Genomic DNA, 13,712 nt, shown 5'->3' with positions numbered 1-13,712 from the left:
GAGTGTAAACAACCGTACAGAGAAGTGACGTCGTCGGCTTGAACTCGGCGCTGATTGGATGTCACGGCGCGATGCCGCCTGAAAAGTTCAATATTTTCAACTTTGTTCGCGCCGCGTCTCATCGCTCCAGACGCTCCATTCGCGCCGCCTCCGCCTGCATCGCGTGTCATCGCGCCATTTACATTGATTTTCAATGTAGAGTTGCCGCTCCATTCGCGTCTATCGCGTCCGGTGTGAACGCCGCTGAATGATTCACTATCAACCGATCAAACAGCCACTGATAGCCACGACTAATGCTCAGAACAGCACCAAACGTCATCAACAGTACAAACAGGGTCCCAGCCTGGTTTCTATTGAAACAAGACGAAAACAACCCACCCACTCTGCTCCAGTTATACGCTATGCAGCAACTTTCCGTGTCCAGCATACAGTCCAAGCACTGACAACACACGTCCGGGGCCGACTGGCAGCACAAACATCTGGTTTCAGCGGCCACCGACAGGCAGTGACCACACTGACCACTTGATTCCCCCAGGTCCAGCACATAGACTCCACCGGCTCTGTCCCTCTTTCACTTTTATTCTCCATTTCCTTCAGCTTGTCTTCAGTAAACTTGGCATGATTTCCTGTTTGCTGCTCCTCACCTGTTTTATTGACTTCTATTTACTGACATCACATGACTGAGCTCAGGCTTCATTAAAGGGACAACGAGGAGTTTCTATTCGGTTATAAAAAAGTCTCACGTTAATGTGGATGAAACTCCGCTACCCACACTTGTTAATGGGTCCATTTTCGATAAATATATCGTTCTGTCTCTATCGTTATTTTGTTATTATTAGTAGTGGCAGAAATGCTGGTCGAGCCGACCAGCGTTTCCTTCGTGGCGAGTCATGAGAATAACGCCGCCGAACCGCCGTTTATGGTCGGAACTACGGTGGTATGTGAACCTCTTTGAACCTCTGACTTTAATTATTGATGAATGAAAACATGAGTCCGTCTTGCGCCGGCCAAAGAAATGTACCGTGCGCGCGGAGGCTCATAAATGTAGTGTGAAAACGCTTCGCTTTTCCAAAACTCCTCGTTGTCCCTTTAAAGACTTTGATTTTGAACTGACTTGGCTTCCTGTCTGATCCCTGAGTTTGAGTCAATCACCAGTTGCTTTATGACAGTTAAACAGGCTCCATGTGTAGAGACGATTATCTTACTCACTGTTCCTATTTTTACTGTCACTTTATTGTGCTACTTTGACCGGAGTAACATATTATATTGTTTTCATGTGAGCCAATAAATGAACCTTGAACCTCATAACTGGAGACAGGTGACGTGTCAGAGCTGGTGTGGCTCAGAGAACAACTTGGTAATCCAGAGTGAAACGTCTTGACTTTGACGACGATCATAGAGGAGAAATGGTGCAGCAAACAATTCAGCTGGATCAAGAAAAACTGAGCTGTTCGGTCTGTCTGGATCTTCTAAAGGAGCCGGTGACTATTCCCTGTGGACACAGCTACTGTATGAGCTGTATTAAAAACCACTGGGGTGAAGATGATCAGAAGAAGACATGCAGCTGCCCTCAGTGCAGAGAGAGCTTCACAGGGAGGCCAGCCCTGGTGAAAAGCACCATATTATCAGAGTTAGTGGAGGAACTGAAGAAGGTAGGACTGAAAGCTGCTTCACCTGATCACTCCTATGCTGGACCTGGAGACGTAGCCTGTGACTTCTGCACTGGGAGGAAGCTGAAAGCCTTCAAGTCCTGTCTCACATGTATGGCCTCTTACTGTGAGCAGCACCTTCAGCCTCACTACGACGTAGCTCCACTGAAGAAACACACGCTGGTCGAAGCCTCTTCTAAACTTCTGGAGAACATCTGCCCTCGCCATAATGAGGTAATTAAGATTTTCTGCCGCACCGATCAGCAGTGTATCTGTTGTCTCTGCTCTGTGGAAGTACACAAAGGCCACGACGCAGTCTCAGCTGTAGCAGAAAGGGCTGAGAAACAGAAGGAGCTCGGGCGAAGTCGTCAAAAGATCCAACAGAGAATCCAGGACAGAGAGAAAGATGTGAAGGTGCTTCAACAGGAGGCAGAGGCCATCAACCTCTCTGCTGATGAAGCTGTTAGTAACAGTGAGAAGACCTTCACCCACTTGATCCAACTCATTGAGAAGAGAAGGTCTGAGGTGAAGCAGCAGATCAGATCTCAACAGGAAACTGAAGTGAGTCGAGTCAAAGAGCTGGAGGAGAAGCTGCAGCAGGAGATCACTGAGCTGAGGAGGAAAGACTCTGGTCTGGAGCAGCTGTCGATCACAGAGGACCACCTCCATTTTCTAAACAACTACCCCTCTCTGTCACATCTGGGTGAAGAAACAGATTCACTCAGCATCCCTCGACAATCTCCGACGTATTTTAAGGAAGTGACAGCAGCAGTGTCAGAGGCCAGAGATAAACTGCAGGCTGTTCTCAATGAGGAGGGTTCAAAGGTCTCAGTGAAAATTATAAGAGTGGAAGTTTTACCGCTGCAGAGAGAACCTCAGACCAGAGATGAGTTCTTGAGATTTTCAAAACAAATCATTTTGGATTCAAACACAGCCCACAGACGTTTGTTATTGAGTGACAGGAACAGAAAAGTAACTTGGATGAGTGTGGACCAGTCATATCCAAGTCATCCAGAGAGATTCACTGGAAGTTGGCAGGCCCTGAGTACAGAGGGTCTGACAGGACGTTGTTACTGGGAGGTGAAGTGGAGTGGTGGAGTTTCTATAGCAGTTTCCTACAAGAACATCAAGAGAACAGGGTCTGAATGTGTATTTGGATACAATGACAAATCCTGGTCATTACAATGCTCCAGTGGTAGTTATACATTCAGACATAACAGTAAAGGTACCTTCATCTCAGGCCCTGAGTCCTCCAGAGTAGGACTGTACCTGGATCACAGGGCAGGTACTCTGTCTTTCTACAACGTCTCTAAAACCATGACTCTCCTCCACAGGGTCCAGACCACCTTCACTCAGCCTCTACATCCTGGACTCAGGTTATCTTGGTTGCATTCTGGACACACAGCTGAGTTGTGTGAGCTCAAGTAAACGGGATTGTTTAGTGTGATTCATCCATGATGCTGCAGTCGACTGTATGTGTAGGTTTGTCTGCACTGATAGAGACAAACCTACCTTGTTTTGTTTGTTTCAACAACACAATGAACTTGTGAAAAGATTTTTTTTCTTTCTTTCTTTGTTTTAATTTTCTACTTTTGGATTAAATTATTTTGTTTGATGAAACTAAATCATTTAACATGTGGATCATATTATGGATTACGGAAATACCACCATGTACAAAGATGTCTATCAAAGATTATTGAACATATTAATTATCTGTAGGGTTGCAAAGGGGTGGACAATTTCCAGAAACTTTCCATGGGAAGTTAAGCTGGGGAATTTTGGAAATATTCCAAATGGAAACTTCCCATGGGAATTATTGAGAATTTATGGGAATTAATTGGAAATTGGGGGTAATTTAAACAAACTATATCATATCCAAATATTACCCTCCTGACCTAGGGGTATCAGGGAGGGTCGCGATGGCCTCTGCCACCACGGTCAATGGCTGTATGTAAACACAAAGAGGCAGAACGGCATCGGCTTCTGGTTAGCAGGACTGCATAATTTATTCTCATAAAGTCAAACACACATGTAATTAATTATCACAACCGTAATAAAACGTGACACAATTAATCACATCCAAACAAAACAAAACAAACCCCTTTGTTTACCTATTACATTGTACCGTTTAGCTACATGTTAGCAGTTAGCAACCGACATCCGAACACGGACCCTAACACAGTTAAAACACACAATTACTCAGTTTTAACTCTCTGTCTCTTACAACAATAACTTCGATACTCATGACCCTTATTTTTGGGACACCAACATGTACACTAGAAGAAGTTAAACCCACCTGTATGTAAACACAAAGAGGCAGAACGGCATCGGCTTCTGGTTAGCAGGACTGCAGAATTTATTCTGCAGGATCTGCCTCTAAGGGGTTTTGTGTTCCTCTTAGGCGCAAGGCGCCACCTACTGACATGATAAAGTATCGCGCTAACACCAAAAACAACAGTACAATGAAATGAGCACTGAAATGCCATTTACATAATAAAATGAAATAAAAAACATATTTATAGGGGTGTCTAGTTTTCTTTCTTTGTTGAACCATTTTAATACACTAAGTATTTTTAACACATATAATAAACTGTACAACTACTTTATATTTTTGTCTACAGTATACTGTTTTTTCTAATTTCTTCTCCATGAATTTAATGTATTTTAAACATCTTTACACTCAATGAACTTAGTTTTTAACCCTTTACACAAACATAAATGTAAATATTTTTTGTTTTGTCATAAACAGACATCCATGCATCCAAAATAATACAATTAAAAAACATTTCAGCAGATTTATTTGTGAGTAGAACTTTATCAAGTTTTAATTCTTGGATGAAAGTTCCCGGTTAAGGGCCAACCTTCAATTTTTTAAATTTTGGATTTATTCCTGTTTATTCCCATATATTCCCGTTAATTCCCATGGAAAGTTTCCAACATTGAAAATTCCCAGAATTTTGCAACCCTAATTATCTGCCAGATGTTTGTATCATTATGGATATAACTTGGATGATTTAATATCTACTCTGTTGTTTCACAGACTGTGCTGCTGTTGTTATCATGTTATCAGAATCACTTTACTTTTATTCATGGGGAAAAAAACAACAACAACATAATAATATCATGATTATCCAAGTTGTCAATGAAAAAATATGAAATGTAAGATTTTCACATTTTAATATGTAATCTTTTAAAGTGTGTATTCGAGTGTTGTTACTTGGTCACAGTTTAAGGGACCAAGGTGTGAAAACTTATTGTACAACATTATATCAATAAATAAATCATCTCACAGTCACCATTTGAACAGCAAACTTCTCATTCTTCATAAAAATCACACACAAAAATGATTTGCTAGAAGTTTATGAGGCTCGATCGAAGAGAACAGAAGAGTCGCCAACACAACGTAAGTGCGTGACACCACCTCAATTTTGAGGGCCTCACAGCAAAGTTCAGATTCTTGTACTAGAAAGGTGGACAACGCCTGCAGGAGAGATGTGTTAAAGGGAAGTCTGCTAACGGCTAGCTTCTCAAGTTGTAGCAACTTTAGCAATGACCGCACCATAACAAACAGCGCAGTATACGGATCCACTATCAAATGATCAAAAAGCCACTTATAGCCACAAATAATGCTCAGAACAGCACCAACCATCATCAACAGTACAAACAGGGTCCCAGCCCATAATACAAGGCATCAAACATCTGTTAGCTTTGCCTGGTTTCTATTGAAAAGAGACGAAAACAACTCACCCACTCTCCTCCAGTTATACGCTATGCAGCAACTTTCCGTGTCCAGCATAGAGTCCAGGCACTGACAACACACGTCCGAGTCCGACTGGCAGCACAAACATCTGGTTTCAGCACAAACATCTGGTTTCAGCGGCCACCGGCAGACAGTGACCACCACACTGACCACTTGATTCCCCCAGGTCCAGCAAATAGACTCCACCGGCTCTCTCCCTCTTTCACTTTTATCCTCCATTTCCTTCAGCTTGTCTTCAGTAAACTCGGCCTGATTTCCTGTTTGCTTCTCCTCACCTGTTTTATTGACTTCTATTTACTGACGTCACATGACTGAGCTCAGGCTTCATTAAAGACTTTGATTTTGAACTTTGACTTGGTTTCCTGTCTGATCCCTGAGTTTGAGTCAATCAGCAGCTGCTTTATGACAGTTACACAGGCTCCATGTGTAGAGACGATATTCTGAGTCGCCGCTCCTCTTTTTACTGTCACTTTATTGTGCTACTTTGACCGGAGTATAACATATTATATTGTTTTCATGTGAGTCAATAAATGAACCTTGAACCTGATAACTGGAGACAGGTGACGTGTCAGAGCTGGTGTGGCTCAGAGAACAACTTGGTAATCCAGAGTGAAACGTCTTGACTTTGACGACGGTCGTAGAGCAGAGATGGCACAGCAAACAATTCAGCTGGATCAAGAAAAACTGAGCTGTTCCATCTGTCTGGATCTTCTAAAGGAGCCGGTGACTATTCCCTGTGGACACAGCTACTGTATGAGCTGTATTAAAAACCACTGGGGTGAAGATGATCAGAAGAAGACATGCAGCTGCCCTCAGTGCAGAAAGAGCTTCACACCGAGGCCAGCCCTGGTGAAAAACACCATGTTAGCAGAATTTGTGGAGGAACTGAAGAAGGTAGGACTGAAAGCTGCTTCAGTTGATCACTCCTACGCTGGAACTGGAGACGTGGCCTGTGACTTCTGCACTGGGAGGAAGCTGAAAGCCTTCAAGTCCTGTCTGGTGTGTACGGCCTCTTACTGTGAGCAGCACCTTCAGCCTCACTACGACGTAGCTCCACTGAAGAAACACACGCTGGTCGAAGCCTCTACAAAACTTCTGGAGAACATCTGCCCTCGTCATAATGAGGTAATTAAGATTTTCTGCCGCACCGATCAGCAGTGTATCTGTTCTCTCTGCTCCATGGACGAACACAAAGGCCACGACACAGTCTCAGCTGTAGCAGAAAGGGCTGAGAAACAGAAGGAGCTCGGGCTGAGTCGTCAAAAGATCCAACAGAGAATCCAGGACAGAGAGAAAGATGTGAAGGTGCTTCAACAGGAGGCGGAGGCCATCAACCTCTCTGCTGATGAAGCTGTTAGTAGCAGTGAGAAGACCTTCACCCACTTGATCCGACTCATTGAGAAGAGAAGGTCTGAGGTGAAGCAGCGGATCAGATCAGAACAGGAAACTGAAGTGAGTCGAGTCAAAGAGCTGGAGGAGAAGCTGCAGCAGGAGATCACTGAGCTGAGGAGGAAAGACTCTGGTCTGGAGCAGCTGTCGATCACAGAGGACCACCTCCATTTCCTAAACAACTACCCCTCTCTGCCACATCTGGGTGAGGAAACAGATTTACTCAGCATCACTCAACAATCTCCGACGTATTTTAAGGAAGTGACAGCAGCAGTGTCAAAGGCCAGAGAGAAACTGCAGGCTGTTCTCAGTGAGGAGGGGTCAAAGGTCTCATGGTCAGTGTCTCAAGTAAAGGTTTTACTGCTGCAGAGAGAACCTCAGACCAGAGCTGAGTTCTTGAGATATTCAAAAAAAATCATTTTGGATTCAAACACAGCACACAAAGTTTTGTCATTGAGTGACAGGAACAGAAAAGTAACTAAGATGAGTGAGGAGCAGTCATATCCAAGTCATCCAGACAGATTCACTAGATGTTGGCAGGTTCTGAGCACAGAGGGTCTGACAGGACGTTGTTACTGGGAGGTGAAGTGGAGTGGTGACGTTTCTATAGCAGTTTCCTACAAGAACATCCAGAGAACAGGGTCTGAATGTGGATTTGGATACAATGACAAATCCTGGACATTATACTGCTCCAGTGGTGGTCATAAATTCATACATAACAGAAATGTTACCTCCGTCTCCGGCCCTGAGTCCTCCAGAATAGGAGTGTACCTGGATCACAGGGCAGGTATTCTGTCTTTCTACAACGTCTCTAAAACCATGACTCTCCTCCACAGAGTCCAGACCACCTTCACTCAGCCTCTACATCCTGGACTCGGGGTTTTAGGTTCAGCTGAGTTGTGTGAGCTCAAGTAAACAGGAGTGTTTAGTGTGATTCATCCATGATGCTGCAGTCGACTGTATGTGTAGGTTAGTCTGCACTGATACAGACAAACCTACCTCGTTTTGTTTGTTTCAACAACACAATGAACTTGTGAAAAGATTTTTGTTTTCTTTCTTTGTTCTAATTTTCAACATTTGGATTAAATTATTTTGTTTGATGAAACTAAATCATTTAACATGTGGATTATATTATGGATGTGGAAAATATCAGCATGTACAAAGATGTCTATCAAAGATTATTGATCATATTAATCATCTGTAGGGTTGCAAAGGGGTGGACAATTTCCAGAAACTTTCCAGAAACTCATATCCAAACATAAATGTAAATATTTTGTTTTGTCATAAGGAGACATCCATGCATCCAAAATAATACAATTAAATTTATTTGTGAGTAGAACATTATCAAGTTTTAATTCTTGTATGAACAATCAATTATTTTACTGAACAACCAAAAAATGAATGTTGAGTAAAATATTACCCCCCCCCCCCCCCCCCCCCCCAGTTCCCAGGTAAGGGCCAACTTTCAATTTTTTAAATTTTGTTTTTATTCCCGTTTATTCCCATATATTCCTGTTAATTACCATATATTGCGGTTAATTCCCATGGAAAGTTTCCAACTTTGAAAATTCCCAGAATTTTGCTGCCCTAATTATCTGCCAGATGTCTGTATCATTATAAATACAACCTGGATGTCTGTATTATTATAAATATAACCTGGATGACAGACTGTGCTGCTGTTGTAATCGTGTTATCAGAATCACTTTACTTTTATTCATGGGGGAAAAAAACAACAACATAATAATATAATGATTATCCAAGTTGTCAATGAAAAAATATGAAATGTAAGATTTTCAAATTTTAAAATGTGATCTTTTAAAGTGTGTATTAAAGTGTTATTTGGTCACAGTTTAATGGACCAAGGTGTGAAAACTTATTGTACAACATTATATCAATAATTATACAACAGTTAGTTCCGACCGGTCCCAACCGAGCAATTTGATTGGACAACGAGACATTCCATAGTGCTGATATACAGTATAACAGCACTGGGACTTTTCACAGACATAATCACTCCGCTGTTCAGCTGGACAGGAGCTAAGTCAGAGCCACGCTCCCCATACAGGAGCTGCCCCATCTCTCTGCTGCTGCTGCTGCTGCTGCTGCTGCTGCTGCTACAGTTATAAACGGACCTGAACATTAAAACCTGGACCTGACCTGGTCCGTCTAATTGGAGATAAATCTCTACTAAACCCGGCTGGGAAAAAAATCGCCACGGGGGCAACTACGTTTTGACAGTGATGTGTTTCGATATTAGCTTTAGCTGTTGTTAGCCACGTAGCTCAGCTACTAGCTTCAGATGTGTTTATATTGATTACATAGCAGATAAACAAATGTAATACGGTAACGATAACCTCTCTGTATGTCTTCACACTGGTCCTGTTGCTGCGGTGCTGATCAGACACGGGCTCAGAACCAGAACCAGAACCAGAACCAGCACTGGAAGCAGCTCGGTGGAAAAGCTTGTAGCTAGTAGCAAGCTAGTATGAAATGTTTATGTGTTGCCTGGCAACAGCCTTGTCTCCCTTCCAGTTGCAGAACTATTTCTGTTGGCGGAGCCAAATAAATGATTAAATAAACAAACAAATCATAATCTCTTGTAGTTTATTACTGTTCTAAAATGCGCTCGTAGCACTGTTGTATAAAAGCAATATCACACGAGAGGGAGTGCTGTTGTACTGTATATCAGCACGGTGTGATTATCTGACCGAATCACAGCCGTGCTGATATACAGTACAACAGCACTCCCTCTCGTGTGATATTGCTTAAATAAATCATCTTACAGTCACCATTTGAACAGCAAACGTCTCATTCTTCATAAAAATCACTCACAAAAAGGATTAGATCGAGGAGAACAGAAGAGTCGTCAACACAACGTAAGTGCGTGACACCACCTCAGTTCTGAGGGCCACACAGCAAAGTTCAGATTCTTATACTAGAAAGTTGGACAACGCCTGCAGGACAGATGTGTTAAAGGGATAGTTCACCCAAAATTCTAATTTCCCTCATTATCTCCTCCCCCTCATGTGGACTAAGGGCTGGGAGACGTTTCAGAGTCCTCCGTGGCTTCTCTGAGTTACAGCGGGGCTCCGTGCAGCACTGCATGTCCATATGACGGTTGAGAACGGAGCTCACTTTTCCTCATCCAAAAGACACACCAAAAAACATCCAAATACCTCCATAGTGCTCATATGTAATGTCCGTCTTGTATTGAAGCCCCGACATGAGAAATTGTTCCCAAAAAAAAGTAAATAAGTCTATATTTTAAGCTTGTTTGTAGCGGAAGCTCCCAGTGTCTCAGTTAACTGCTCTTCCTGTGTCAGTGCAAATCACGACCGGTGGAACAATTTCTCATGTCGGGGCTTCAAGACAAGAGGGACATTACAGACGAGCACTATGGAGGTATTTGGATGTTTTTTGGACTTCTCCCAGCCCTTAGTCCACATGAGGGGGAGGAGATAATGAGTGAAATTTGAATTTTGGGTGAACTATCCTTTTAACATCCTATTGGCTATTGTGCATAAACATTTAGATAAAGATTGACACCTCCTGATGGGAGAGCAACAATGGTTTCTCTCCTCAGGCAACGGTGCTGTTATCATCCAGCTGTGTCTGCAACCGCCAGAGAGTGAGATTTACAGTAAGACGCCAAAGTGAGATTCTTCTCTAAAAGAGATGAGGTGGCAGCAGTGGATATTCTTCCTCCTTCAGAGGTCGAGAGGTCAAACGGCCTCAGGCGGTTCGTTTGTGACGGTTGAAGTGTTGTGTGAGCTTCAGAGGAGGAGGTGACCTTTGACCTCCTGTAGAGATGGAGAGCTCTGCAGAGGATGAAGAGAGGGATTGTGGGATGTGAGGAGAAGTCGTGAGCGGCATTGAAAAACCAACAACGTCAGTTCACTTGTGTCCCTGTCGGCTAAGTCCTGGTGAAGAGCATCAGTAGATCAACACCGAATCATCTTCGTCAGCGCTCTGCTCGTCTGCTCTTCGTTAAACTGCAGAAGACTCAGGTTTTATTTTTCCATCAACTCACAACCAAATGCACCTTTATTAAATGTTGTGCACCTTTATTAAATCTCTGCATTATATCGAGTGCTCCAGTTGTTTCTTTTGGGTTTAGTCCTCGTTGAAGTGACCCAATTGCACCTTCCTACTTACCGGTCCTCTCTGAGAGCACCGATTTACCGGCTGAAGCGCAAGAGCACCCCTCCTTTTGGTCACAACCAAATGCGTCAGAACGTTTCCCAGAATCCTCCTGGTTTTTAATTTTCCTTCAGGGTTAAATTGATCCAGTTTCCTCTCTACGTCCATGGAGATACTGTAAACAGGAAGTGGTAACTACGGTGGCCCTGAGGGTTCAACTCAACTTGAGAAAAGACCAAAAATTCAGGAAACAACTTCATCAGTTTGACAAAAAGTTCCAACACAGCCGGAAGTGCAGTATTTCCTCCAGGATTTTTTTAAAGAGTGGCGGCGAGGGTGGTCTGATTGACGGGGGGGTGACACCGGACGCGGAAGCGCCGAGAAACGGGGGCATATTAATTTTTTCGCCGTCCAATCCTCCGCGGCGGGTTCGGCGTCTGGTCTATACTGTGCACGAACCGCGAGTGATCGTGTCAATCTTGGCAGGAAGTCACACAAAGAAACACGAGACAATCTGGTCAATATTCTAAATAAAACACCGGGCATGACAAACACATAAGGCCAGTGTGTGTACGGTTGTAGCCTATTTGTGTTTTTTAATCGAAACAGAGCGCGAGAGATGAACACACACACACAGCTGAGGGGCGAAGCGCTTGTCCCCCGGCCGCCACAGAGTCGTTAATTAATGGTAAAAGCTGGATGCGCTGGTTGATAAGTTTCGTTTTTAATGATTAGGAAATATGAAGAACTCAGCTGTGATTGAAAAGCACCTAAACCAAGTCGAAAGTTGTAACTGTGTAGTGGAAAGTGGTGCAAAGTACCTAATGGTAACTGGTTGTGGAAATCCTGCTTTACATTGTTTTAACATAAAAAAAATAAAAAATAAAAAATCATCATTCTGAAGGTGTGGCGGCTTTTATTTTGCCGTGGCGGTGCGCCACAATCAATTACATGTAGAGGAAACCCTGAAGTGTTTCTGGGGACGCAATAAAGCAAGGGAGTGTGGAGAGTTCTTCTTCTTGACGTTAGATGTATGTTATGTAGCTAACCCATTTTGGTTTTTTTGTGCTTGCTGTCTCTCGCTTTGTCCACCAGAGGGCAGCTTGTGTTAACATGTACATTGTGAAAAACAAATATTTAATTTAGATGTATTTCGACATGATTTTGGTATATAAATTTCATGATTTGGGGTTATTCTATTATAAGAAAATGTAATTTAAGCTACTTTTAGTATATTGCCCGTTTTGGAGCTAATAGTTTTGTTTAAAATAGTGAACTTTTATTTTGAAGACCACTACTTCGTACTAATGTAGGAAATGCAGTGATTATTTACCATTTATTATAGACAGAAGTGGAAACAGAGATGTGATTGCTGTGCTTTATTTTGTCAGTTCCCACGTTGGTTTATGGAGCTGGTTTGTGCAACAGCAATAAATGTTAAAACCACCGGTTGAGTCTCTTACCATCTTTCGGAGGGTATGCTACATGTTATGTTTATTATAACGTAAATATCACATGATCAACATATTATTGCTGATATGTACTGTTAGCTTAGCATTAGTCTTTACCATGGAGTCAACATTGGGGGGGACCAAATTTCTCTCTTTCTATATATGAAAACCTGCGGCTTATATTCAAGTGCGGCCTATATATGTATTTTCTTTTCAAATTTAGCTAATGTGGCTTAAATACTCAGGTGCGCTCTATAGTCCGGAAAGTACGGTAAATTCGCTAACACATGGGATACTTCTTTATTTTTTATTTTTTAAATCAGTTAGCTATATACTAGGGTTGTGAACGATAAACCGATGCGACCGGATATTCGTTTTAACAAGTGAGAGATTCGGCTGTATCGGTAGCAGCCTCCTGAATCGATACAAATTAGCCATGAATTCCTAGATGAATCGGTTGTAGAGTCATGAACCGGTTATCGCTATGGGCTAGAGTGCTTAGCCGTTAGCGGTGTCTTTAATAGCTCATAAATCAATCAACCGGCCACGTATAAACATTTTTTTCCCTGCGAATATCTTTGTTACAACACGATTCGCTAACTGGAGTAGTTTCATGTTGTGTCCAATAACGGAGGGGACGGGGGGTTTAACAGATGACGTCCTGATGTTAGCTTTGCTGCTGCTGTTAGCACACTCCCCATCCAGGAGCTGCTCCTGTCTCTGCTGCCTGCTACAGGTAGACAACCTGGTCCGACCTGCGGGTGTTGAACACTGGACCCGACGTGGAAGCATAGACGAGGCTTTTAATTAGCGATCACTCTAAACCTGGCTGAAAAAAAGCAGCCGTCTTCGCTGTAATCGCCGCGACCGGCAACTACGTTTCGACGTATATTTTGATATGGGCGTTAGCTGCTGTTAGCCACCGCCTGTAGCTCAGCTAGTTAGCTTCATCGATAAACAAACGTAATACGTAGCAGTCTTGTTGCTAAGGCAACTCCGCTGCCAGCCCCTGACCCAGCAAGGAGTTGGTGCTGAACCAAGAACTGGTGCTGAGCAGGCACTGGCTCCGAACCAGCACCGGAACCAGCTCGGTGGAAAAGGGCTAATTACAAAAACGTTCTCACAGATATTGGTCCATGTCAAAGAATAAATACATTGACATGTGATTTTGTTGTTATTCTCTTTTTCTTCTTTCTTTTTTTTGCCAGTGCTTTAAAGCAACAATGCTTGGGGATATATTTGAAAAAATATTGTAGTACTACTGTAAGATAGTCACTTTCATAGAATTCTTTATTTTATAAAATATCTAGCCTACAACAAATA

General features: G+C 42.8%; 1 protein-coding gene across 1 annotated transcript; it reads left to right on the top strand.

Moving 5' to 3' along the window:
• Positions 1-1,406: 1,406 nt before the first annotated feature.
• Positions 1,407-7,713, top strand: LOC310987254 (tripartite motif-containing protein 16-like; the record flags this gene model as incomplete). Its single annotated transcript, XM_083973443.1, has 2 exons — positions 1,407-2,395; positions 6,018-7,713. 2 exons carry the CDS (start codon positions 1,407-1,409, stop codon positions 7,711-7,713), a joined length of 2,685 nt encoding a protein of 894 aa, XP_083829569.1.
• Between the last annotated feature and the right edge of the window lie 5,999 nt (positions 7,714-13,712).

The sequence above is a fragment of the Trachurus trachurus genome (genome assembly GCF_905171665.1).
Source record: "Trachurus trachurus genome assembly, chromosome: 6".
Taxonomy (NCBI): Eukaryota; Metazoa; Chordata; class Actinopteri; order Carangiformes; family Carangidae; genus Trachurus; species Trachurus trachurus.
The sequence above is the reverse complement of the archived record's forward strand: the minus strand, read 5'-3'. Positions and strand labels throughout refer to the sequence as shown.